The 26,202-nt window shown below is 44.8% G+C and overlaps 1 protein-coding gene and 1 long non-coding RNA gene across 6 annotated transcripts in view; one reads left to right on the top strand and one right to left on the bottom strand.

Annotated features, from left to right (window-relative positions):
* Nucleotides 1-26,202, bottom strand: part of Igf1r (insulin like growth factor 1 receptor) — a 289,576-nt gene that overhangs the window by 47,179 nt on the left and 216,195 nt on the right. For all 5 annotated transcript variants that reach the window (XM_004852704.4, XM_087188301.1, XM_087188302.1 and 2 more), the window contains 5 exons: nt 17,099-17,414; nt 13,507-13,655; nt 10,905-11,049; nt 2,581-2,795; nt 500-626 (listed from right to left, as the gene is read on the bottom strand). In XM_004852704.4, coding sequence (XP_004852761.1) covers nt 500-626; nt 2,581-2,795; nt 10,905-11,049; nt 13,507-13,655; nt 17,099-17,414 — 952 coding nt within the window. The remainder of the gene's footprint in view (nt 1-499; nt 627-2,580; nt 2,796-10,904; nt 11,050-13,506; nt 13,656-17,098; nt 17,415-26,202) is intronic.
* LOC110350723 (uncharacterized) lies at nt 6,203-7,761 on the top strand. The gene is made up of 3 exons (XR_002397479.2): nt 6,203-6,273; nt 6,368-6,563; nt 7,651-7,761. It is a non-coding gene; the product is annotated as an uncharacterized LOC110350723 (long non-coding RNA).

Below are 26,202 nucleotides of genomic sequence, written 5' to 3'. Positions count from 1 at the left end.
ACACATGTCTCTGTCCACTCTCCTTCCCCTGTTTGGGGCTCATGACCTTCAGCAGCGACTGGGAGAGGCCTGTGGATTCAGTGACTGGCCAGTCTAGGGTTCCACTTTTGTGGGGTGTTCCTGGTGTAGGGGTTCATGGGCCTGAAAGCTGAAACAGTATTTCAACCAAGTCCTCCTTCACAGTTTATGACAGTTCAGACTGACCCAATCTACAAATCCAAGCTTTTCAACTCTTTAGGTTGAACTCATTCAAACATCTCTAATGACCACAAAACAATGGAAAGCCTCAAGCTATTACTTTCCCATTTATGGCTGTCACTGACTGGGATGGAGCCACGGGACAGCCGGGAAGGGCACGTGATGATGGAGCTGGGTCACTCGGCCTGATTCTCCATGGGGCCCCTACTGACTTCCTGTCAGACAACACACAGAACATCCAAAGACTGGCACAACCATTCCCAGGCCCGCCAGCGGAGTATTGCCCAGCGCAGACACTCACGCCTCCTTGTAGTAAACGGTGAAGCTGATGAGATCCCTGTAGTCCGGGGGCCGGTACCGGCGCCAGGTTATAATAATGCGGTTCTTCCATGTGGTGGTGGAGGTGAAATGCAGCACGTCGCTTTCACCTGGGGCACAGAGAGGTGCATCCATAAGTGACAGGCACCTACCTGGACACTACCTCCCTCCTCCCCAAAGATGGCCATCCGCGCCAAGTCCCTGTCTGGACACTGCAGGTGGCTTTCTTATTCTCCACTAACAACTCACATATTTCACTGTGTGGAGACCTGAGGGTTTCGTTAATTTGTTTTGGTTCAGTCAGTTGCTCTGGCTATGTGCCCAGGGAATGGGACACGAACTGGTGACTGTTTCTTAACCTGAAAGAGGGGCTACTGCAAGGGAAGAAGTGGCCTTCTCTTTCTGTGTCATCCTCAAGATGCTGGTTGCCAAAGGGGGCCTAGTCAAGTGAGAGTGACCTTAAGCTGGACCAAGTCTTCTGAGACAGCACCTGTTCTGCGGGTGTGGGTGCCTACAACCACCCAAGGCAGGTACAAGTCTCCAGGTGAGCCACAGAGAGAACTGGAAATGAAGCTGGAAGGACACAGGAATTCCTCGGAGGCCTCCAGTTGGAGGCCTGAACTCCATGAAGCTGCTGCACTGGGCCAAGCCCTCTGTGCTCCAGGGGAGGGGAGCCCTGGCCGCTGTGGTCCAGCAGGGATGCAGCCCTGAGCCCCTTGTGGTCTCTGCACCAGATTTCACTCAAAGTGAGAACCAAGGAAGGACTGACAGCTGCTACACCCTTCAGGAGACCCCACACTCTCTGACCACTTGTCCTCTCCTCGTGTTAGCCTAAATCCCATCATGCACCAAGGAGGTGGAGCACAGAGACAAAAGCAGTGACACAACAGGAAGTCTTCTGTGCCCAAGGTGCTCGACTGAGATCAGGAACACACTGTAGGTCCTGCTTAAGTGTAATGCAGAGGGAAAAGCCTGACTGTATTCTCAGGAAAACACGTGGCAGCTGCTTTCATGACTTGACAGGATGGGCTGGCTGACTCTAGGGAGAGAAGCACTTTGGAAAAGCCCTGCCACATCTGCTTCTGCTATGGTCTGAACAGGGAGGCAGGCAGGGGCCTGGTCAGGAAAGGGGCAGGTGCTGGCTGCGGACACACCCCCACCTCTCACTTCTCTTCCCTCTGAACTCCTCCTGGCCTGAGAGTCTCCCATGCAAATCTAGACACCCACAAAACAAGCTGAGGCCATCTGCTAGGCAATTCACAGATCTGCCTCCCTGTGTGTGTGTGCAAATCACTCGTGATCATATAACGTATTCTATTTTTTTAATCTAAAGTCAAGGGTGGAGAGACAATTTACTTTTATTAACCCTGGCCAGCCAAATAGAGCCTCTGCACTCTTAAAAGCAGTGTCCCACACAGGGTTAAATAAAGGAGCAATGCGCTGCGACATCCAAGTCCCAGCACCACACTTGTAGAACGATTGGTCTAACAGAGGCTGAGCTCCAGGTCTCTGAAACCTTAACATCAAAGTTGTATCACCAGAAGAAGGTTATAATTATATTGCTCAAAGTCAAGAAGGCATTATGGACATAAAGATGCAGGCTCATTCCATCTCTTTATCCTGGGGTGGGAGCAGGGAGGCGGCCGGGTGGGAGGGCTGGGGAGCCCGTGGGTGGTCTATAACAGCCCATTCCATGGGACAGGGAGGGTGGAGCTGACCTGCTTGCGGGGCTGCAGAGTACAGCTCTTTCATGGCAAAAATCTAACTGCACGCCTGTGCAGAAGATACTGAGCTGTGCACTCTGCAGGAACCCCTTTAGTGTCCGAGTGGGAGCCTACTTATCAGTGTTGAACACACTCATACAAATGCCTGGGAACATGCATCAGCAAGGAAACATCAGGAGCTGCCCCTATTGGCTGTGAAGATGTACACAGAACAAGGGGCTCTGGTGGCTTGGCAGTCTCCCAAGTGAAACGGGGAGGGAAAAGCCACTGTCCAGATTTGAGGAGGGTCTGTGGTTATCCTGGCTGCTGAGCCCACAGGGGACTGAACGCTGTCACTCACAAGAGGCTCTCTCTCCGTTGTTCCTGGTGTTTATGTCCCCTTTGCTCTGGCGCCCTTTCGTTCCCGTCACTTCCTCCATGCGGTAAATTTCAGAAACACACAGTTTGGGATTGAAAGCAAAGTACATTTTCCCCGATTTGATGGTCAGGTTGCGATGGTCCCAGTCCCACAGCTGCTGCAAGTTCTGGTTGTCCAGGACGTAGAAGGAGTAGTTCCTGGAGGCAGAGAAATCGGCATTAGTGCACCTGCCTGTGTGCACAGTCCACACCAGCCAGTGGCCCATCCAACACAGTTCCCTTTGCTGCGTACCTGGCTCCACAACACATTTCCATTACTACTACAAGATTTAGTTATTGATGGTGTGTAAGAGCAGACAGGCACTCTTAACCATGGCAACAGCATGAGTCAAGGGCAACTTATTGAAATCGATAGGACCTAATTAATTTTATGACCTCTATTACCAACATATAAAGCTTCTCACACTAGAGGATGTTCCTCGAATCATTCCCTAGAAATGCCTTTGGTTATTTTTTTCTCCGAGCCAGGTATGTACAATGTACTTGAAATCTGTCCACGGGAGACTACATGCTCTGCTACCCAACCGGAACAGCTTACATATTTGCTGTGAAGTCTCCCATTATCCTTGGGAGTAAATCCTACCCGTGCCCAATCAGCCACACATGATGGGATGGGAGACAGTTGAGAGGTGGGCAGCCCTATGCTGCTTCCTCCTCCACATACATCTTTCACCCTGAGATGCCCTCGCTTCAGTCCCTGCAGGTACGGGGAGGGGAGATGCCCTCCATATGGTTCCCCCTGCCCCAGGGCTCCCATCCAGGTAGCATGACTCTGTGTCCAATTCAGTAGTTCTCCAAGTTCTAGGTGTATAAAGCTTGTTTTCAGAGTGCGAGACCCTGTACTCGGAGCTTCTGATGCAGAGGTATGGGGTGGGCCGAGAATCTGCATTTCTAATACATATCAGGTAAGGTTGATCCTGCTAATCCTGAGACCACACTTGGAAAACAACTGGTCTAATAGAAGCTGAGCTCCAGCAGCAAGGTGCTGGACGGCCAGAGCCTAGCTGCCTGGCCATGGCTGCTCCCCCAGTGCTCACGCTATCCTCCAAAGAGAAGATCCGAAGACAGCAAGATAATTACCTGTGGCTACCTGGTGTCAAGAGAAACCCACCCCTTGGGAGGGGAAACAGCATGTAAGTCCCAGCTTAGCAATCTGGTCTGCTCCCCATGGACTTAGAATCCTCCTCCCCTCGTTTGCTCCCCATCCTTGGTTTCTTTCTGAGGTTCCCTTAGAACTTAGATTGGGGAGAGTACTTTGAGCTATTTCTAAGATCCATTCAGACCCAAGAAACAAACATAGCCAGGACAAAAGAGAATGCTCAAGTCTTCTTCTGCCCTAGAGGCTGTGTCCGCCGGGCACCTCTCTGTACCTGCTGGGGCCTTCATCGCCCCCTACCAGGACCTCTAGCCAGCTGATCCATCTTCAGTCTGAGTCTCACCTAGAGTGAAGCATGAGTTACTGGTACAACACTGCCAAGCAACCTAGGACACTTCCTTGGGAATTCATGGACCAGGGGAGAATTCAGATGTGGGGACTCAGGTCTGGAAATGTCTTTCATGAGTCGCATAGCTCAAGGCAAAGACCTTTAGTGCAGCATCCTTTACTCTCTGATAGGACAACAGGCACATGAACAGGTGACAGCTGAGAACCTTGCTGGCTTGAAGAGCCTCAATGTCCAGAGGCATCACAGAACTGAGGTGGAATCTGCCCTGCCAACCTGAAGCCCCACCCTTCTCTGAGCACTGGGCCTAGTGCACACAGGCTGGGTCTCACACAGTGAGTCCCAAGACAGGGCCTTTGAGCCAAGCCAGGTGCCTCCTCCCAAGCCTAACTCCGGGTCTCTGGTCACATGTACGTTCCCAAATGAGTGGTGAGAAGATGAAAGTCAACAATCCTTTTCTTTCAGAAACAGCTCTCTCCCTAATACCCTGGAGAAGGAATCAAACACATTGTCCAAAAAAGTCTAGATGGCAACACAAGGCTGTGTGTCCTGGACAGCCCAGTTAGGTCTGTCCATCCCTGGGGACAGAGCCCATCCCTGTCCTCTCTTGCTGCTGGTCAGGGGCATTCAGTATCGTCCTACAACTGAAGAAGGATTGCAGAGATAATGGGTTTGTCTCATCATATGCTCATCCTTGTTCACGGAGTATTTCCAACTCCAATGGAGGAGACTCTGCGATGTCATTGCTAACCCCAAGGATCTGGCTGCTCCCCAGTCCCTGAGACAGCCCTAGGGACAAAAATCTTACTGGTAAAGAAACCTCTGGGATGGGCTGGGAGTAAGGGCCAATTAATCAGGTCAAACTTCCACCTCAATCCAGAATGAAGCCTCTTTTAGTAAACTAATTTTACTAGCAGGAAATAGAGTTGCACTGAAAAATACTGTCTGAACAAAACATTCTTCTCCCCATGGGAGGAAGCATGAATTATAAATCAGGAATTTGACAATGAATGGCAGGCACATAGAAATTCTGTGTATTTGATTAATCACGTTGAAAAGCAAGATTATCTTTTTATGGTAAACACAAACATTCTTTTTTTACAACACTGAGAAAGCTGGGAGCCAGGATACCAATATCAATAAAACCTGGGGGCTATGGAGACCATGCAAGATAAACATAAATAAAACCCTTATTGAAGCAATAATCGAGCCATTCTTTAGCTGTCTGTCAGTACTGCTCTTGGTTTTTCAACCCCAGCTCGGCATCCTGTTCCCACCAAACCCTTTCCGTGATCAGATGAGAATTAAGAGATGGTGAAAGGCAGGGACCTGTCTGTACATCTTCAAAATAAACTTAAATTTTCATTGTTTCTTAAAGGAAATAACTATCTAAGGAAATTACTCAGTAAATGTGGTTTCATAATTGTTTCTAGGCTCACTACCTTTACATTCATAGAATTTTGGGGGTGTTTTGTTTTATTAGCTCCCAATGGCTCTATAATCCTCAGGTTTTATTGATATTAGTTTCTTGGCTTTCAGCTATCTCAATGTTGTAAAAAAATGTTTCTCTACTTAGATGGGTCCCACCTGCCAATCTGTAGACCAACTGGGGTGGGCCAGGAGTGGCTGGTTGTCTTCCCATTGGCATCTGTGTGTCATCAGCATCGATACTCTAAATGCCCACAAAGCACACAGCACACACTCAACTTGTTACTGCGGCTACCATCTCAGGGCTGTCCTCCCTCCAAGTATCAGCAATACTGCTCCCCGCCGCAGGAGGTGGGAGCAAGGGGAGGGATAATTGCTGGGGATCTGGGGAGCCCTGGGAAGACAGCCCCCGTATAAGGTTTGGAGCATTCTAGGTGGGAATCCAAAGAGCAGGTCTAAACCTTCTTCCCACCACTGGGTCAGTAACAACTCTGGGCAGTGTGTTTGGCTTCTCCCAGGCTGGCTCAGCTGCAAATGGGAGGTATCTTCCCTGTTCTCTTCTGGGTCCGAGGCCAGTTGGAAGGACTGGATGAGCTACATATAAAAGGGTACTGTGAGCTTTGAATTACCTCACAAAGGTGTGGGATGACCTCTTCTGCTCTCTGAAGTGTCAAAGTCCCCCAGAACAAAGTGACAGAGAACAGAAAAGTCCTGCGCCCTGACATATGGGTCCACAGCTTATGGAGGTAGGAAAGACAGTCCCCTCCTTTCAAGCTCTTGCTGACATACTGAAAGGAAATCTACAAATATACAAGAGATAATTTCTGTTCTTTTCTCCAGGGAGAAACTGCCGTCTTCCGACAGCTGTCTCTAGAGGGCATCAGAACCCAGCACAGGGAGTTATCTTCAGCACCAAGCAGTCTGCGACTGATATAGGAAGTGGCCTTTTCACAGATGCACCCGAAACCCAGCTGCAGTGAGTAATTTCACAAATCCAGTATCACACCATCCGCTGGGGCTTGACAAGGGCAGAAAGGTATGCCTAGGTGAAGCTGGGTACCGCACAGATACTCAGAAAATATATATTTTTTTTATAAACTCAGAAAATATTTTCTCGTGGGTGTTTTCAAAAATAGCTTTACTGGAGTATAATTTACATACCAAACACTTCAACCATCATTAGTGTGTGGTTCTCCGAGCTTCATTAAATTTACACAGCTTTCCAACCATCACTACTACCCAGTTTCAGACATTTCTCCCAGTTCCTGCACTTCTGTCGGTGTCCAGCCCCATGCATAGCCCCACCTTTCCCTCTCTGCTATCTCCACTACCTGCTGTCTTTTGCCTTTTCTAGAAATTACATACTATCAGAATCACAATGTATAGCTTTTTATGTCTGCCCCCCATACAGCCTCATGTTTTTGAGGTTTACTCATGTTTTTACATGTATCATTCTTTTTTATTGTTCAGCAGTACCCCATTGCGTCATATTTTGTTTATCCATTCATCTGTTGACGAACATCTAAATTATTTCCAATGGGTTGGGTTTGGGGGAGGAGTGTGGCTATTACAAATAACCCTGCTATGAGCATTCACACGTAAGTCTTGCACGGGCATGTTCTCATTACTCTTGGGTTGATTCTTGGATTTCTGGGTCAAATGGTTGAGTGCGTATTTTTTAGAAGTCCCAGGAAGATGTTAAAGTGCAGCCATGTCTCAGAGCTGCAAGAAGGTAGTATGAAGTGCTGCAAAGTCAAGGGGCTGAGAAATAAGCAGAGAAACGCCTGGATGCACCTAAGGATTTTTTTTCCTCTACTGAGGATTAAACCGAGGGCCTTGTGTATGCTAGGCATGTATTCTCACCACTAAGCTACATCCCCAGGCTTACAAATTTCAGTTCTTACAGTCTACCACCGCCATGTATTTTTATTCACTCTGAGACAACAATCCTTAGCAGGACCAAGGAATTTGACTTCTTTTTTTCTAATACCAGGGATTGAACCCAGAGCCTCTGCACTGAGCTGTAATCTCTAACTCTTCTTTACTTTATATTTTGAGACGGGCTTTGGCTATGTTGTTAAGTTATCCAGGTTGGGCTCAAACTTGCAATCTTCTTGTCTCAGCCTTTGAAGAGTACTGGGATTACTGGCATGCACCACCAGGCATGAGGCAATCTGAAATTTTAACACCTTATTTACTCGATGGCATCAGAAAATATGTTTGTCCAAATCAGGGAATTTTTCAGACAGGTAAGAAAAATATTTGCTCTCTTATTCAAGGGCATAAAAATTATAGAAATCTCGTACATACGTATAGATTACAAAATCAGTTTCCTCTGTGAACAGCAGAAAAACCTTGATTTTCTTAGTATCTACAGTCATCCTCTAGAAATTAAACAGAGCAGGTGATGTACCTGAGGAGACCCTGACCAAGTCTTTCTGGACAAACAGAAGGCCACCTGTGGCCATCTGTGCCACCCCCTTCTTCAGTGACAGATCAGCCTGCTCTGTCTTGGTGAGAGTCGGCCTCTACCTGTCACTGGCTGAAGTCAGGTTATGAAAGCAGCTCATAATGAGTGTGGTAGAAAGATAAACAGGGCCTGTGTGAGGACTGCAGAGCTCTGCCCTGGGTGAAGTGCTTGGATTTCCTGCTGCAGTCTGGTTAGGAGATTTTGAGAGGGATCTCAGTGACATTTTGGAAAGCCAATGCTGTCAGGTTGGAAGAACCTCCATATGATGAATTATTCCCCTCTCCATCAAAACAAAAGCCTACAGGACTTTCAACCTATTGGGCCAAACAGAGATGTTTATTTGTGTCCTCAATGGCTATGAGAAAGGTTCAAGAAATTCCGTATGTCAAGGCAGCAATGAGACAACATATTTTACTTTCAAAGTGCTCTGGGAACACATGCCTATGAGAGGGTTAAAGCAATGGTGTCCAACCTCTGCTGCATGGTGAAAGTACCTAGAAATCTTTAGAGAAATACTGATGCCTGAATCCCACCCACCCCAAACACTGATTGAATGAGAGTGAGGTGCAACATGGATGTTAAGAATTTCTTAAACGTCTCCCCCACCCACCCTGATGATTCTAGTGTGTAGCAGTCTGGGAAACACTGGTATAAAGATGACCCCGGCTTACACCAAAGGCACATTGAAATTAAATTTCAGACATCTTTGCTAATGCTCCTCTACTCAAAAGCCTTGAATGTGTTCCACGACCTACCTAAATTATAACCTCTGCACCGGGGTGTTAACACCTTACATGATTCTAGTACCACCTACCTCTCCAGTGTTATCTGCCAAACAGGCCTTAGGAGGCCCCAACTCGTTGCTTTTGCCCCTGCCACTCTCTCCTTTCTCCGGAAGTCCTCCAAGGCCTATCTCATACGCCACCTCTTCTTGGAAGCCAGTTCACTTTTCTCCATCAGGTCTCACTTGTTCCCATGGCACATTCCTTTCCTTCCCTGGGAAGCCCCTGCAAGCTGCACACTGCACTCTTGACATTCATCTGTTTATCATACCCCTTTCCTTTCCTCTTCTGACTTTTTGTTTCTTGGAGAAGAAATGAAGGTAGCAGCCAGAGGTACTGAGCCTAACTTTGTCCCTAGCCTAAGAAGGAGAACAAAGAAGTGAGTTGTTGCTACTGGTCACCCCTGAAAGAAACAGAGTTCTTGGGGAGTTCAATACAAGTGAAGATGAGCTATTATCTTTTGCTCACAGGTAAGGAAGGCAGCTGTGAGAAAACAACTCCCACTAAGAAAGCCAAGAGCCCTTGCTAGAGGCAGTCTCAGGGAGCAGCACACAGGCTGTCCTAAGGGCAGGGCAGGGCAGGTCTGACTCTTACCTGGGAAGACCGCAATCATATGCATCCTTAAAAAGACCCAAGGGATACCTCAGGTTTTATGCAGGTTTCATATAATGAGAAATACATCATAAATATCCTTGCAAATAAAAATCTGGCTTTAATTTCAAGCTACACTTAAGTGCATGATACATTTACTTAGTGCACAATGAAAAGGTAATTGCACCATGTAATAACTCCTAATAAAAATTAATTAAAGTCTTCTCTTAGCCTTCTCTTTTGTGCCTATCACTTGCTCAAGTCTGGGGGGAAAAAACACCCAAAAAACAGCATATCCTTAAGTAGCCAGAGAATCTGACAGCTATCAATTTGCCAAATAAAAAGTGCTTAATGATACGAGGGATTCCAGAAAGGAAGTCTATCTGGAGGAAAAAGAAGAGCTAAACCCATTTTGAAATGTAACGCACAATGACCAACCCCTCACTCTGGCAGGCCCCAGCCTGCCCCGGAAGCATGATCACACTTTGGAGCTAGGCACAGTGCAGTCTCCTTGGATTTGCAAAGAGAAAGGGTTTTTCTAAAGAATCAGTGTTCCCAGTGGGGAGGACAGTGTGCTTTTCAAGGATGGAATGAAGAGCTGCCCTCTCTCTTCAGCTGTATCAGATGATGGAATTTTAAGAATTTAAGGCTGACCAAGAGTTAGTCTGAGAAAAACGGGGAGGCTGTAAAGAAGCCCTTATGCGGTAACTTTATCCAGTTGGGGCAGATAAATCTTCAAGGACAACCTTTCCCACAACTTTGCCACCTTTCTTTTTCCTAAGTTATTTTCCCAAATTCTGTTTTGAAGGAATTCAGTCCTCTTCATTGACAGCTCCTTTTTATCTCAAAGCATTAACATAGTGTCAGTCAAGAGCCTTACGGAAGAGGGAGAGCGCAAAGGGATGGGTGTGGAGGTACAGGCAGGCTGACAGCTGGAAAGAAGTTAAGTATGCAACAAACAGCAGCCTTTATTCTCCGCCAAGAAGCCCGTGGCTGCTTTAAAACCCCTATCACAAAGCGCATCTCTGCAGAAGGCAAAAATTCGATCAACTGTGCAAATCCTATAAGCTAATCAATAAAAACAATTTCGTTAATCAAGATTACTTTATAACAAAGCAAACCGTCCATACTTTCAAAGTCCCTTATGTTTCAATATTTTAAAATATGAACTGGTTTTCACTTAGTACGACACTCTGAGGCAGATATGGTCGTGTAAATTATAATTTCACCCAGCATTAAGCACTTTAGACTGATAACTTTCACTTTTGGCAGCAGAGTCCCCAAAAGCATGGCAAGCTTTGATCCATGGCTTCCAATCCAACAGGAATGAAAACATCTCTGTTATCCAAAACAGCAATGTCCTAGGGGTGGAGAATCACAACTCAGGCAAGACTCCATCCATCATCCATGTAGCAGGGCAACCCTGTTTTCTCCTGTGTAACAAGAGAGGGCTCTCCCCTTCTTTACACAGTTTCACAAACATACTATACTTTGTAACAGGAGGATGATATCCTACAAAACCTGGAGCACTTACCCTTCCAGCTGCTCCTCCCCTAAGATCTGGCGAAGGTTTTTCAGGAAGGACAAGGAGACCAAGGCATGGGAATGGCGGATCTTCACGTAGCCTGTCACTACCTCGATGAGCCCCATGAAGTTCTCCAGTTCCGACGCAATGTTATCTACATCAGAAAGGGACTGTGTCACTAGGTGCTCACGTGGTGCCAGGGGGATGTGCTCAGACTCATACAAGCATGGTGTGGGGAGCAATTTGGTGGAGGTCATGTTTTGGGGGAGCCCACTGAGATGCTCAGGAGCTTGGCACAGGACCAACCATCCCTTGTTTAAAAACACACTTCTTTCATCTTGACTATCAACAGCCACTCCTGGGCAAGACTTCTGAGCCAGGGGAAAGCAAATTTCTAGGAGTCTGGGTACTGCAGTTCCCAGGCTGATGAGCAGAATGTAAAATCATAAATACCAGACTGCCAATTAGCTCAGGCTGACAAATCTAGGGAACGTCTTTTAATATGCTCTGTCAACAGACAGGACTGCCTCCACAGGGCAAGGGCATGACTAAATAAACAGCATTTTCCTGGTCTCATTAGGAACCGCCTTTGCTGTGTTTCTAGTTCCTAAGATACAGAATCTATATTTAAAGATTCCATCTTACTAAGACTGGAGGAAAACACACCGAATGCACAATGGCTATCTGCAGCTGATTTTTTTTTTTCCTTTTATTTGAAGCACTGGGGATTGAATCCAAGGCCTTACACATGCTAGGAAAGCATGCTCCCACTGAGCTATCTCCCCAGCCCTGAAGATAGTTTTTGGGTTTTTTTTGGTACAGGGGCTCTAACTCGGGACCTTGCGCTTGCAAAGCAGGCAGTGCCCTGCAGATACTTTTTAAAAAGCCATTCCTACATCTCTGTGTTTTCTATAATGATCATGTATTACTTTCATAACTAGAAAAGAGTTGTAAAAAGAGTTGCTAAAACAGATGCAAAAACAATCACATAGAAACTGTGCATTTCCTTTAATCTTGTTAGCCTATATTTTTCTCATGGCAAACAATAAACATAAACTTTAGTTTGACCTCTGTCAAAATTGTTATAAAGACTTTAGTTAGGCACAGTTCAATGAATAGGATTTTACCTCATATGATTTATAGAGGATTACTTAATAAAAGGCTCCGTTTTGCTAAGAATAAATGAACAGGGTGTTTTCTTGGAGGATAAGGTCTTACATTTAAAGGTTTTTCATGAAAAATTAAGGGAAAATTCAATTTGGAAAGAGGAGAGGCTGTTTGTAGTTGATGTTTTCTGAACAAGATCTTGAAATCTAAGTGGGGCAAGCAGTGAGCCTCTTAGTCAAGGGTTGGGAAACTCCTTCGACAAGATGTCCCATTACCCTACATACACTTCCACATCATGCACGAATATTTACCAGTTCCTTCTCAAATGATGCTTCTCCTTGGATTTAATTCATAGATTAATTTTTTTATCTTTAGGATAAAATGATTGTTTTAAAAAAGAAACTTTAGCTACTTATAAGATATGTTCTAGGGATGTATAAGTTGAAAGTAAAATAAATGCAGTAGAAGCAAAAGGAGCATAACTTTAGAAGTACTATGAGGGTGAGGAGTTCTAATGGGGAATAGGGTTGTTTCTGTCATGGAGGGCTGGGAAATGAAAAAAGGGATTCAATTAACTCAAAAGAACTATACACAGCCTTGTTTCTGCTACTTCTAAACCATAAGAATAGTTTGCTCATTTGACAAATATTAAGGAACAATAAATTTACAGAATAAATATGCTAGTCCTTTTTTTCTCTTCAAACTAAAAAGTTCTTTACAAAAGGATCCACCAAAACAAAAATTTTCCTTTCAACTGCAAGGTCTTCCTTTCTTTCTTCTAGCTGACAAAACTATCAGTACCTTGACCCCGGAGTCCCAGTGGTAGAGAACTGAAGACATCATTGCTAAAAGCCCTTGTCAATCGAAGATGAGAAGGGAAAAGAATCAGTGCATAATGCTTTGCACAAACACAATTTGGAAGCCACTTACCAGAAATGCCATCTACTGAAAACAAAGATAATTCTATGGGGCAAGACTGAAGCTTTATGTATGTGATGACACATCACTGCATCTTTATGGATTCCAAAAGTAAGGTGTGAGAGCTACCCCTCTCCTGGCCTTCATGAGATACAGACATGACAACATCAAACTCTTCCCTTTACTCTGCCTCTCCAATACATGTGAGTAATCAAAATTCTCTGGCCTTAAAGATGTGGGGATCTGGCTACAGTAGGAGCAGGTGAGTCATCCTCTACTTCGATGGTCCCTTCTGGGTTTCATGTGTGTTGGGGCCTGCCTCTCCTGCACAAGATGTGACTAATAGAAAGATGAGGGATGGCCCTTTTTATAGGAATAAACTGTACCAGTAGCTTACACACAGATTGCCTTTCAATCTGTGTTTTTACCTTTGAGGGAAACTCAAAGAAGAGACATCTTGTATGAGACTTACGCACCATGTTGTTTCTTCAAGCTCGTATTTTAGTTGTGACTCAGGGACAGGATCACGAGACGTACTGACAAATGAAAACCAAGGCTGCAGCCGCTGGTCCACTGGAATACTTACTCCCTCGTCGGATATTAATGAGTAGGTTCCCCTTGAAGATGGTACACCCTTGGAGCATCTGAGCAGAAGTCACGGAGTCAATGGTTTTCGTCTTCTTTTCTTCCTCACAGACCTTGGGGCAAGGACCTTCACAAGGGATGCAGTACATGCTGTGGAAGATAAAGAGGCAACCCAAACCACAGAGAATTGAGTCTGTCTTCTTGCATTACAGAACTGTAAACAGGCTTTCTAGTTGCTATTATAGCATGCGTTACAAAAAGCAAGTGTTCTGAAGTGCTCAAGTGGTCACATGGCATCTCATACTGAAGCCCACCCAGGATAAGCTGTTCCAATCGCAACCAAAAGGGGAAAGTGGCTACAAAGGAAAAACACAATGCTTGTTTCCAGACAAAATACAGCATCCATCCTGGAAGCATGTGTGTACTCTAGGCTGTTAACTGGGGAGCCAGCTGGTTCCATGTGGGAGATAGACTCAGAGAAAGGGGGCTCTGGTGGCTCAGGAGGAGAACGAGGCTGTTCTCTGACTATGCAGCCCTTGCTGCACACTCAGAGGAGAAGTCTGGAGAAGTGGAAGGGACAGTGACAGGACTGCAATGTCTTTGCCACTACCGGGAGTCTAACTTCTGAGGTTAGTATCCCAGTAAATCCCAGTGAGGGGTTCTAGAAGGCATGTGGGATAGCACAGATCCATTATTTTCTTGCTAAAGCACAACTGAAATTATTTTTTGACAGTGTTTTGCAGAAACTTGTAAATTGATCCAAATGTTGTTTCTGCTGCGTGTACAATAAAAGCAAGGCATTTTCATTACTTTGTAACGAGTTCCTATTTCAAATGCTATCCTGAATACACCACAAACCACCAAGTCAGGGACACAGAAGACGGCATTTTTCCTGCTTATCTACCATTATTTAGGAAACAAGACAAAATGGAAATCCAGCAGCTAAACTTTTGGGATCTATAGCTATGTATGGAATCAGGGTTATAATGCTGGGTCAATTTCCAAACAAGATAAATGATACAACCTTACGGGATCTGTGTGTAATCAAATGGGAAGTTGGAAAGCCACTATATTTAAATTATTGTTGTTTAATGGTCTTTTCTAAGCGTCATGAAGATAAATAAAAAATGTAGGGCTAGGGATTTAGCTCAGGGGTTTCGCCACCTGCTGTGCAAGCACAAGAACCCGAGTTTGATCCCCGGTACCAAAAAAAAAAAAAAGTAAGAAAAAGTGTGTAAGTTAGAGTTGTTTTTATTAAAGTCTTTTCCTCTCCCCTAAAATGTTACATCTATGGGCAAAGACATGGAATTTGTTATGCTTAAAAGCTAACAGGTAAACAAAATTTCTTGGCATCGTCCTATTTCATGCTGGGGTCCTGCAGGAACTGGATCTACCCAAACGGGGGAAGTCCTCTTTCCCCTAATATCACACTCAACATTCTCGTTTCCAGCCTAGGGAGTGGCTTCCTTTCTATATTTTCCTTTAATTTTCTGTTGTTTCTTATTTACCCAAATACCATATAAGCCTTCTCACCCTCCCTTTAAAAAATTCTTATTTTGAAATAACTGTAGACACAAAATGTTAGGACCCATGAACCCTCCACCAAATTTCCTCCAATGTCTACATCTTACATAATGGTAAAACCAGGAAATTAACACCGGCACGACACACAGACCTGTGTGGTCCCCAGTACGATTAACATCTCTCTGTGTGACCCATTCACAGCCACTCCCCCTGCCCTGGGCCCCCGTAGCCTTAGCTCCTGGCAACCACTTATCTGTTCTCCATCTCTATAATTTTATCATTTTGAGAATGTTGTATAACAAAATCATATAGTATGGGGATCTTTTGAGATTGGCTTTCTTTACATAGCATCTTGTCCTAGGGATCCATCCACATTGCTATGTATTTCCGTAGCTTGTTTCCTTGTACACTTTAGTGATCTTCCCATATGTGTGGGTATACCATAGCCCACCTTACCATCTACCTTTTATAAGACAGCAAAGTCATTCTAGTTTCAGGATATTACAGATAAAGCTGCAATGAACAACTGTGTGCATGTTTTTGTGTGGACATAAGTTTTCATTTCTCTAGGAGGGATGTCCAGGGTTACTACTGCTAGGTTGTAATGTTTAGCTTCCCTCCAACTTTTTTTCAAATAGAAAATTTTGAGCTACACACACCCCTGTATTAAAATGTCTAGAATTCATCTAGCACTTAAAAATGGTTTTGCAAGGAAGTGTTTTGATTACATATTTATAGATTAAACTTCCTCAAATTCATTCTGGTACAGAGTATAAACAGTATTTTAAAACTATCTTAAAGTAAGTATTAAATAGGACTCAAAGGCAGGGAGGGGGTTATTTATTATTTTTTGATAGTGTTTTATTTTAAAACGGAAAAGGTAGATCTGCATTTCTGAACCGACTGTTAAGAACTGGCAGGAGAAACAATGGCTCGATTCTTTAAATGTGCCACAAGGGAAGAAAACAACACTGAGAAGCCAGGTTCTCACTTTGCTCCCACTCTGGTAGCTGCAGAAGAACCACAGGCCTCCAGGTAGCCTGAGAAATTGCACGGCCAGGTCAGAGATGACACCTCACTGAGACCACAGACCATTGCCCCTCCCCGCCAGGGCCCCGGAGGAAGGCGATGTCTCCACTGTGGCCGACCCACTCCTTGATGCCGGGCACTTCTCTAGGTCCGAGGTGTGCAAGGACACAGCGCTCCACACGCTAAGAATGTGCTAAAGTGGAATCTTGGGGCCCTGCTGGATGCCACTGGCAGGTGGTGGAAACCTGAAGAGTCGGGCCTAGTGGGAGGTCTTCTGGTCACTGCAGGCTGTCCTTGAAGGGACAGTGGGCCTCCCTTTGTTCTCTCTGCTCTCTGTCTCTCATTCCTGGACGTGAGGTAAATGGCTCTGTTTCACCATGTATTCCCAGTCCAATCCCCAGTACCCTCCAATAAACAAACAAACAAATAAACGAACAAAAAGAACTCTAGCTGCTCCTAGAAACCTGTAATTACAGCTCATTGGGAGGCTGAGACAGGAAACTCACAAGTTGGAGCCCAGCCTGAACAACTTAGTGAATTAGCAAGGCCCTATCTCAAAATTATAAATAAAGGACTGGGGATGGAGCTCAGAGAAAGAAAGAAAAAGAAAAAAAGTAGTCCTGGCCAGGTGTAATACCAGCACAGGAAGATCACAAGTTTGAGTCCTGCCTGGGAAACTTTGTGAGATCCTGTCTCGAAAAATTTTTTTAAATGGCTGGAAATACAGGTCAGTGTGAAAGTTCTGGATTCAGTCCCCAGTACTGCAAAAGAAGAAGGGAGATGGCTGGGGATTTAGCTCAGCGGTTTCACTGCCTGCTGCGCAAGCGCAAGGACCTGAATTCGATCCCCGGTACCAAAAAAAAAAAAAAAAAAAAAAAAAAAAGAGGAAGAAGAAGAAGAAAGGGGAGGGGAGAAGGAAGAAAAGGAGAAGGGGGAGGGGGAGGAGAAAAAGAGAAGCGAAAGAGGACAAGGAGAAGGACAGGAAAGGACAAGGCAAAGTATGGCCGCCGCAGGGCCCTCCGCCCCGCCCAGCCCCGGACCTCTGGCTGCCATTGCGGATGAAGCCGGAGGGACACTCCTGCATGCACTCGCCGTCATGGATGACGAAGCCCTCAGAGGAATCGCTGCTCTCAGCATTGGGGATGTTGGCGCAGAAGTCCCGGTCCACGCAGCGCCAGCCCTCAAAGCGGTAGGTGCCGGGCGGGCAGACGGGCACGCAGACGCCGGCGTAGTAGAAGTGTCTGCAGGCCACGCAGGCCGTGTCGTCGTCGGGCGCGCGGCAGCTGCCCAGGCACTCGGGGTGGCAGCACTCGTTGCTCTCGGTGCACGCGCGCTTCCCGCAGGCGCTTGGGCACACTGTGGGCGGAAGGAAGGTCAGCGGGTGAGATGGGTGACACCCCAGACCCAGCGTCCCCTCACCCCACCGTGGGCTGCGAGGGCAGAGCTGACAGGCCGGGCCCAGCCTCTCCTCTGCACTCCTTTCTTGGTCTGGGAGGAGCCACAAGGTGCAGGTGAAGGAGGAAGCCCCCCATAAACAACATGGTGTACTAGGTTTCCAAAAGGCACCGTGCTGCCTGCATTCCAAACACTGCGGACCCGGTATCCCTGTGATCCCTGCGATCCCTGCCAAGACCCCTAGAGAATAACTGAACCCCACTATGCTTCCCTAAACACACACAGCTATGACTGTTTAAATTCTAAACTAGGCACAATAAGAGATAAAAAACTAATAATAAAGTAGAACAATTATAACAGTAGCCTGTAATAAAAGTTATGTGTCCCCCCCCCCCCCCCGTGTTGGGAACTGAACTCAGGGCCTCCCAGTGCTCTACCACAGAGCTGTATTCCTAGCCTACCAGACCTCTGACAAGCCATCATGTCAGCAACAGACGTCACGACGGGGAGGAGCCGGTGTGTGTGCATGTGTCTGAGTCCAGGGGACAAGATATCCAAGACCACCTCCTCTAAACCCTTCTGTGCTCACATCAGGCAAAAGCGGAGTCTAATAACCACAGACCCACAATCCCCGTCCCAAACAGATGAGCTGGCTTTTATTTCCATAACAATGCTGTAATGATCACACTCTGTGGGCTGTTTGCCTTACTCGTAAATAAAGTATAAATCAACAAAATATGAAATCTGGTTTGCATTATACATGTCCTACTTTTTCCTTTCCTGAGTTGGAAAACAATGCAAAATTATTCAAATGTATATTTCTGACTCTGTCATGCAATAATGAGTCAAGATTCTATCCTTTAAAAAAAAAAAAACACAAGCTCTAAAAAGAATCAGAGATCACAGATAAGAAGAGAAAATGTAAAGAACATGCAGGTCCACTGCCCACAAATGGCTCCTTTGTTAACACCCTCCCCTGTCCTTTCTAACACACATGCACAGGCACATAAATATAAATACCTATAAAAAGTCCATTCTGAAAGCACTTTTAAAATAGACTGTGAATTCCGCAACCAGTTAGCAGTAACATCGCATCCCACAGTAGAGTTGAACCTAAGTTACAGCTAGTCTCCCATTATTAGACATTTCCCTATTCCCAACTTTTTATTATTCAATCTGTCCGGTGATCTTCACGAGCAGTCTTAATATTCTATTAGGATCAATTTCCAAACTGACCTTGCTGAGTCAAACTGTTCTCTGGAAAGTCTGCACCAATTTACACATCTAGGGGCACAAGAGCTCCAGTTTCACTGCAAACAGGTGAATTTAAAAACAGACATCAGAACTTGGATATTCAAACGAACAGTATCACCTCTGAAGAAAACTGATGAATTGTCCTGATATGGTCAAGCTTAAAATAATATTGTAACTTTCTCCGTTGAAATCATCTTTTGGCAGAAACATCAGATTACTTCTCGTTATTTTTCTTCTTTTGCTCTTTGGTAATTTTTAGTTGAGCATAGTGTGATCTCCCTTGACAATGTTAAGTAGAAGTAGCGGCATATCTTCAGGTCTGTCTGGTGAGATATATGCAACTTTTTTTTTTTTTACTGGAACTTCCTGCGAAACTCCTTAAAACCGAGAGGAAATGCTCTTTTTTCTTCTCACTGGCTGGATTACAGAAGTAATGCAAGGAGCTCATGGAGCCATCTTGGACCATCAGGTATTACATTAAGGATGGTACAGTAGACTCCGGATGTTTTTAGATGTGGAAGAAACAAATTTTCATTCTATTTCAATGACTACTGTTTGTCACTGCGACTGAAGTAACCCAAGTGAGGCACACCAGAGCTATGTGTAAGTGAAGAAGACCATTCCTGTTGGTTTATGTCATCCTATTCACCAGAGTTGGCGCTTAGGGACTTCTGGCTACTTGAGAACACTAACGTATCTGGCAAATAACAAGGAGTTCACTGCCCATTAGCACAGTAACACAGAAAATGCTGCAGGAACTCCTGAAATGTTGGGGACACATACTGTCCACTAATGTTGACTGTCTCAGAGAAAGTAGCATGGACTTAATTTATAAGCCTAGCAGAGTTGCAGCAAACACACTCAACATAAAATCTCTCACTCAAAGACATCGAAAAATAAAGCACATTAAATGAATATTTAATTTCAAATACATCCATTACTAAGATCACTTCAAGGCTCAAGATGCAAAGAAACACTAAAATTGCATATTCTGATTTCAGATTTCTGAATGGATGACAGCAGAGTCTAAGTTCATCTGATCTATTAATAACTATTTATCTAGCACGTGCTGCACCCATGTGCGGACAGATGCAATGCATGTATGGACCAGCCATGGTCCCCATCCTCAGGGAAGGATGCAGCATCAGAGAAGTAAAGCAGACTTAGAATTGGATGGTATTTCCTGGCCCCCGGCTGCCAGGGAAGTCCCACAGAATGGAGAACACCAAAGACAGAATCACATGTAAATGCTTGGAAAAGCAAACAAGCTGCTGCAGCTGAAGGACTGGGTGCTTGTGGTGACTGGTCTCTGATGTTGGGAGGGAAAGGGGTTCTGCAGGGGCCAGCTCAAGGTGGCAATGAAGGTTTCAGGCAGGGGTAAGATTTTCATGTCAGGAAGCTCATCTGGCAGCAGAACCATGGGCATAATGATCAGAAAGAACAGAGCTGGAAGGAGAGGGACCAGGTAAGAGGAGAGGGAGACTCACAACCTATTATGTCGTCCTCACAAAACTCACACAATATAACAGATCCATGAGGTTCAATAAACTGGCTGCAGAAATGAAGCTCACAGTCCTGCTTACCAGATGTGTACCAGCAGCACAGGCTGGTGCACACCGCACCCGCTGCACACAGGGCTGCTCTTCACCCATCCTGTCACCCTGCTCTGTGGTTGGAGGGAAAACTGGTTAGGAATCATACAATCACCATCTAAGAGTAGCTGGGACCAGTATTAACTGCAGAAACCTCCCTTTCCTCACAATATAAAGAAAATGCTATAAAAATGACAAATAATAGACACCAAAATCAAATGGCTATGGAAGCCAGTGAGAACTCAAGAGCATCTAGAAGGACAGAAACATCCCTGAGGACTTGCTCACAATTAGTTATATCCAAATGTAAGTGTTGTGTGTTTTCCCGGGGTGGGAAAGGAAAATAAACAAATACTTGACCAAGTACCTATCAGGTCTTGCATTTCCACCTCGTGTTCATGGAAAAGAGAGGGTCTGAGCAGGAGTGCACTGAGACCTCCCAAAGGGAGGATGGAAGGGACCCAGCTGTCTGGCTCAGTCAGATCCTGCCACAGACAACATGCAGGCCAGGGAAGTCAGGGTTACTGCAAGCAATGGGAGCTACTTCCAAATGAATCTCAGGAACGTTTAAAGTCGGCAGGATCATCTTCTTTGTAGATACAACAATTCCTCTTAAAGGGAACCCAAAGCAATGGGTTCCTTTATGTTACGTGATGCAAAGTATGCACAAACATGCATCTGTATCCTGAAGGGGAACAGGCACAGGGTGTGATGGCGAGGAGAGGAGGCAGGAAGGATGGGCAACTTGTTTGCTAAGGACAAACCCCATCAGTAAGTGGTTGCTCCAAGGAGCCAAGCCAGTGCTCCCCTGGCTGAAGGCCCCTCCAAGAGGATTCCGGAAGGCAGGCAGGAGAGCATGAGGAAGTGTGGGATTAAGAGTCCTGGAGCCCGCCCCAGAAGCCTGCTGTAAATTTTGTCTCATCTCAATGTATATAAATATTATGTGTTCAGGACTATTAAGGGATTTCTTGAAAAGCCCGGGGCAGTGTGTCTCGCCAGCAGATGGATGGCTGCTTCGCAGGAGTGCCAAAATTTACAATTTAGTACAGTAACCAAATTTCCAATTACGTTGTTATGAGGGAGAGGAAAGGAACCTCTGCTCTGGCTTCCGAGAAGAAGGAGCACATGGAGTGTGATTAAAGGCATTTCAACTTTGGAAAATGAGAGGGAAATGGAAGCTGCTATAAATTAACAAATGTACAGAAGAAAAGGCAAATTGATTTTGCCCAAGAGATCTTTCTATTCCTTGGAATTCTTACAGCGACCAACAATAAAAACAAAAGCCTATCTAAATGGTTGGAAAAGCTAACAACACATACCACATCAACCCCTAAGAGGACTGGTTCAGGATCACAATCACATAAAAATGCAGCTCTGTATTTAAGAGCTTGTTCTCTTCATTTTTTGGGGGGAAAGGAAAACAAGTCACACACATGAGCCTTTAACTCTCTCCCTCCCCAGAGTCCTTGTATTTATTAAACTCTTTCTAGGTATTTTAAAAATTTGTTTTCACTCTTGCCCGGAATCTCTAACAGTCTGAACTCAGATAAAGCAGTTTAAAAAGTATGTGCTGCTAGAGGCAAAGATGGAAGAATCAACCTCTTTACAAGGAACTACAAATGGAAGAGAGGCCACTTAGGCACACAATTTTGTATAATGCAAACAATTTTACCTCAAATAATTTCTAAAGGATAGAACTAGTCTGCACATGTTCAAATAAGGTAAAGCTTCTTAATCAAAACAGAGTACTTTAGGGACATTTTAGCTATTCTGCATTGCCCTAAGTGGCAAACCACTGTTCTACATAAGAACAGGATGCCTTTCCTAATTGGTCTGGATCATTACACATAAAATTGACTGCTACTAACCCCAGGAAAGTGCAATACTGCGAAGACACATGCATAAAGCTCCTGGGGCCATGAGGTCTGCCAAGCCCAGTGCCTCTGCAACAGGTTAGTACTTAATGCAGTCCTCCTCTCCCTTTCATCCAAGTGGAGTATCTCAGCGTGGAAAGTTCGCAGGTCCCCCATTTCATACCAATCCAAAACACTTCTGCACAAAACCCAGGTGACCCTTCCAGCAGTGCATAAGGAAACTTACTACTTTAGAGAAAGCGCTACTCTACAGCCAGACAGCACTCTCCCTGAACCCGTTCCTTGTTCCACCCAAAGGAAGTGGGCTTCCCTGTAGTATACTCTTCTGGTCCTTCACTCAGGGGTCCGGTGAACGGGGCACCTGGAGCATTTTTGTCCAGCTAAAACTCAGTGTTGAGATCGTGACCACACACTTCCTCTACAGCCCTATCAGTTATAGTAAACGCAACACACATGAACACCACTGCCCCTTAACCTGCCCGCAAACCCATTCCAACAGCATGGAAGTCATGGGAACAGTGGTGTACAACACGCTGAGACTAACAAATCAAACACAGTCTGCCATGCCCAAGGCAACCGATCTGAGAACTACTGGCATGATACTTAGTAGACTCCTTTTCAGCTTCTAATCACCAGAAATTCCCAGGTCTGCTTTTTCACAATCACTCTCTCCTATATGAATGCAACTCATACCAGAGACTGAATACAGGACCACATATTAATACAGAGTTAACATTCACTGAGCATTTTCCATATCCTTTATAATACATTAAACATCTTCTATACACTACTTAATTTAATCCCAACAATCACATAGGATCACTACGATTTTCATCGTCTGTAGATGATGAAAGGGAAGCACTGAGAGAGTAAATAACTCGTCCAAGAGCACAGAGTTGTTAAACTGAGAGCCTGGGCTTCAAACCCAGATCCTCCTGACTTTGATGGCAGCCTCTTGGCTTGCACCCTTCCCGAGGTGGCAGGTTGTCTCTGCTGTCTGAAAGGAATGGGCTAGGGGAGTTCTTCTCATGTTACTTTTCTTTTTCAGTATGCATCCACTGAGAACAAATAAATTACAAGTCCAAGCATCCTTTCCTCCCCATTGAGGTGCACCACTTAGTCTGAAGGACAAAACCCACTGAGGAAGCGTGTTGAGCATCCTGGTGACATGAAGGCGACAACATGTACCCACGCAGCCTTTTTATCGAGTCACAAGGACAAGGGGGAGCCTCAGGGACATCTTTCCAGCACAATCTGCAAGGCTGGGTCTTGTGAGCAAGGGTCATTGCAAGTTTCAACAGTGAAGCAGCAGCTCCTGTCAGAGAAGGTACTTAGTGACTGGAGATTATTCACTCATGGAAAATGACTGTGCTATCAGGAAACCAGACTAACAAGACTCAATGACCCACAGGACCAGTTCCACCCAAACAGTCCTATTAAAGACATTAGATAAGGAGAGTTCATTCTCTTCATCAATTCATATAGTTCAGCAAGACTGAAAACTTCATCATGCAGGAAAAATAATAGTTTTATGCTGCTTCCCTTTGGAGAGCATATTCTGAAGGCTCACAGAAATAAATAAGTTCCAAATAGATTCTCACAGTCTAGGGCAGAAGGTAAGGCACAGGTTTGACTGTTGAATACATCTGTGAACATTTCATTAATGAGCAAAAGAAATAATCACCTACTGCCATGCCCACAGGATCACCAAAGTCTTAGGAACCAACAAGCAATGCTGGGCGAAGTACTGAGAAAACAGGAAAACAAACAAACACTGCAAAAAGGGCAACCAGGAAACCAGAAGGGGGAAAGCTATAAATGACATCATTATCAAACAGGACTGGGTAGTAAGAGAAAGACAGAAAAGCTATCAATGCAAAGAAGATTCAAGGCAGGAAACTACAATGAACAACAAAGGCTGAGAGAGAGAACGTGGCTCAGGAATCCCTCAGACTGAGCTGCTGGCTTTGGTTACTGTGGGTCAGATGATTTCTTTCTTCTGTCACACATTTTTTAATAGCACCTTTATTGAAATAGAATTAATATACTTATAATTCACCTGTTTGAAGTATAAAATTGGTTTTGCATATCTCCAGACTTGGGTAAAATACCACCAAATCAATGTTAGCATATTTTCATAATCCCAAAGCAGAAGCTACCCTCATTAGCTAGTCTTCCCATTATCCTGTCCCCTCCCCTGCCCTAAGCAGCCACTAATATTACTCTGTCTCTATTAATTGCCTATTACAAACATTTCATTTACTGGAACAATACAACATGTGGTCTTTTGTGATCAGTTTCTTCCATTTAAGTTTTCAAAGTTCATCCTTAGTGTGGCATCTAATGGTCCTTCATTTCTTCTAAATTTCATTCATAAATTTTGGCCTTTATGATTCACACTGTTGGAAAATGAGCCGTGTAAGCCTTTTATTCATGTGCAGTGATAGAATTACAGGTACGTGGGTCTAAAGTTGGTGACTGAGGCCTGTTTTTGTACACTAGACTCTATTTACACTCTTGATTTACTAAAGGAAGGAGGACTTGATAACTCTCATCAAAATGACTAAATTGTGTCATTCCTGGATATTGGGGGAAAAGAGTCACAGTCACCTAACTGGTGGGCTGATGTGAATCAGACTATGATGTGAATCTTCTCTCTGTCTGGTATCAGTGTGTGTGCTGCTTGCGCCACTGATGGAGAATTGAATACACAAACACACAACCAAGTGTAACTGCTGCAGAAATGTCAGCAAATGAGGCTGATGCTGCATCACAGGAGGTCACCCGAGACAGCAGTGAGGGGAAAGAAAAGCAGTAACATCCAACATTAAGAAAGGTGGTGGGGAGAGAGAACCTGAGCTTCTATTTTTTTTTTTTACTATCACTGTATTTTCATAAAACAGATTATTCTTCTTTTAAAAGAATTTTTTTTTTTTTCTCTTGGTACCGGGGTTCAAACTCCAGACCTTGCGTTTGTGTGGCAGGCGGCAGCACCACTGAGCTAAATCCCTGGCCCCTAAAAGACTACTTTTGTGTAAAAGTTTTTTTCATCCAAGAAGTTTTTCCTTTAATCTTCTTTCAACACCTATACACAGATTTGGAAAACACAGACAAGTTATAATTGGAAGAATGGGGCATCCAAAGACAACAGCAACTGACTCTGGGCTCCAGGCTGGCTAGACCCTTCTCCAGTAAGCCATGCAAGGCCAATGTGGACTGGGCTGTTCATGCGTGAGCACACAGTGTGTCTATCTCATACAGCGCACACTTCTCCCTCCACTTCTTTGTTTATTTGTTTTTTAGTCTTTCTAGAAAAGCAAGTGAGAACTCTGCAGAACAGAGTGAGCAGCGGGCTGGAGCACAGACAGACACCGACCCCTTCTGACTGCCTATCACAGATGCTTACATGGCGAGGGTGGAAAAAATACTCCTTTCACACACTTAAAAATTACTCCAAGTTATTTTAAATTTGGAACTGTTTGTATATTCCTTATAAGTTTATAAAACTCACACTGTCCCTGCATGACTAACTAAAGAGGAATTGAGAGAGTATTCTATATTTATAACTTGTCTGCTTGTTCGTGCTTACAGCCCTATTTCCACTCTCTGTTACTGTACACGGAGTTATGTGAGGTATTGTGGGCTCCTAAATGTTGCTCATTTCCTAACAAGGCAGGCCTGTGTCCCGTAGGGACAAACTGGGGGCTGTTTTGACCAAACAGAGGCCAAGCTTGGCGGGAGAGGCCTCCAGCACCATGGCTTTGGCTGTGTCTCTTAGAACTGGTGTAGGGCCCATTTCGGGGCCATTACACCCCTTCCTCATGTTGACCCAAGTGTGAATGCTACCAATACATTGTCTACTGCACATACCCTTAGAAACACAAGGCTATAGAGCAGTGCTTACATACACCATGTCTTCCTACTGACTTCGGTGAAACTGTTAATCCAAAAGGTACGATGCTTTGACAACCCATGTAAAAAGCCTCTGTTCACACACATAAACATTTAAGTCAACATAATTTAAATTAC

This window comes from Heterocephalus glaber, unplaced genomic scaffold (assembly GCF_053883595.1).
Source record: "Heterocephalus glaber isolate CG9 unplaced genomic scaffold, H.glaber_assembly_v1.0 deba00001531, whole genome shotgun sequence".
Classification (NCBI taxonomy): Eukaryota; Metazoa; Chordata; class Mammalia; order Rodentia; family Bathyergidae; genus Heterocephalus; species Heterocephalus glaber.
The sequence above is the reverse complement of the archived record's forward strand: the minus strand, read 5'-3'. Positions and strand labels throughout refer to the sequence as shown.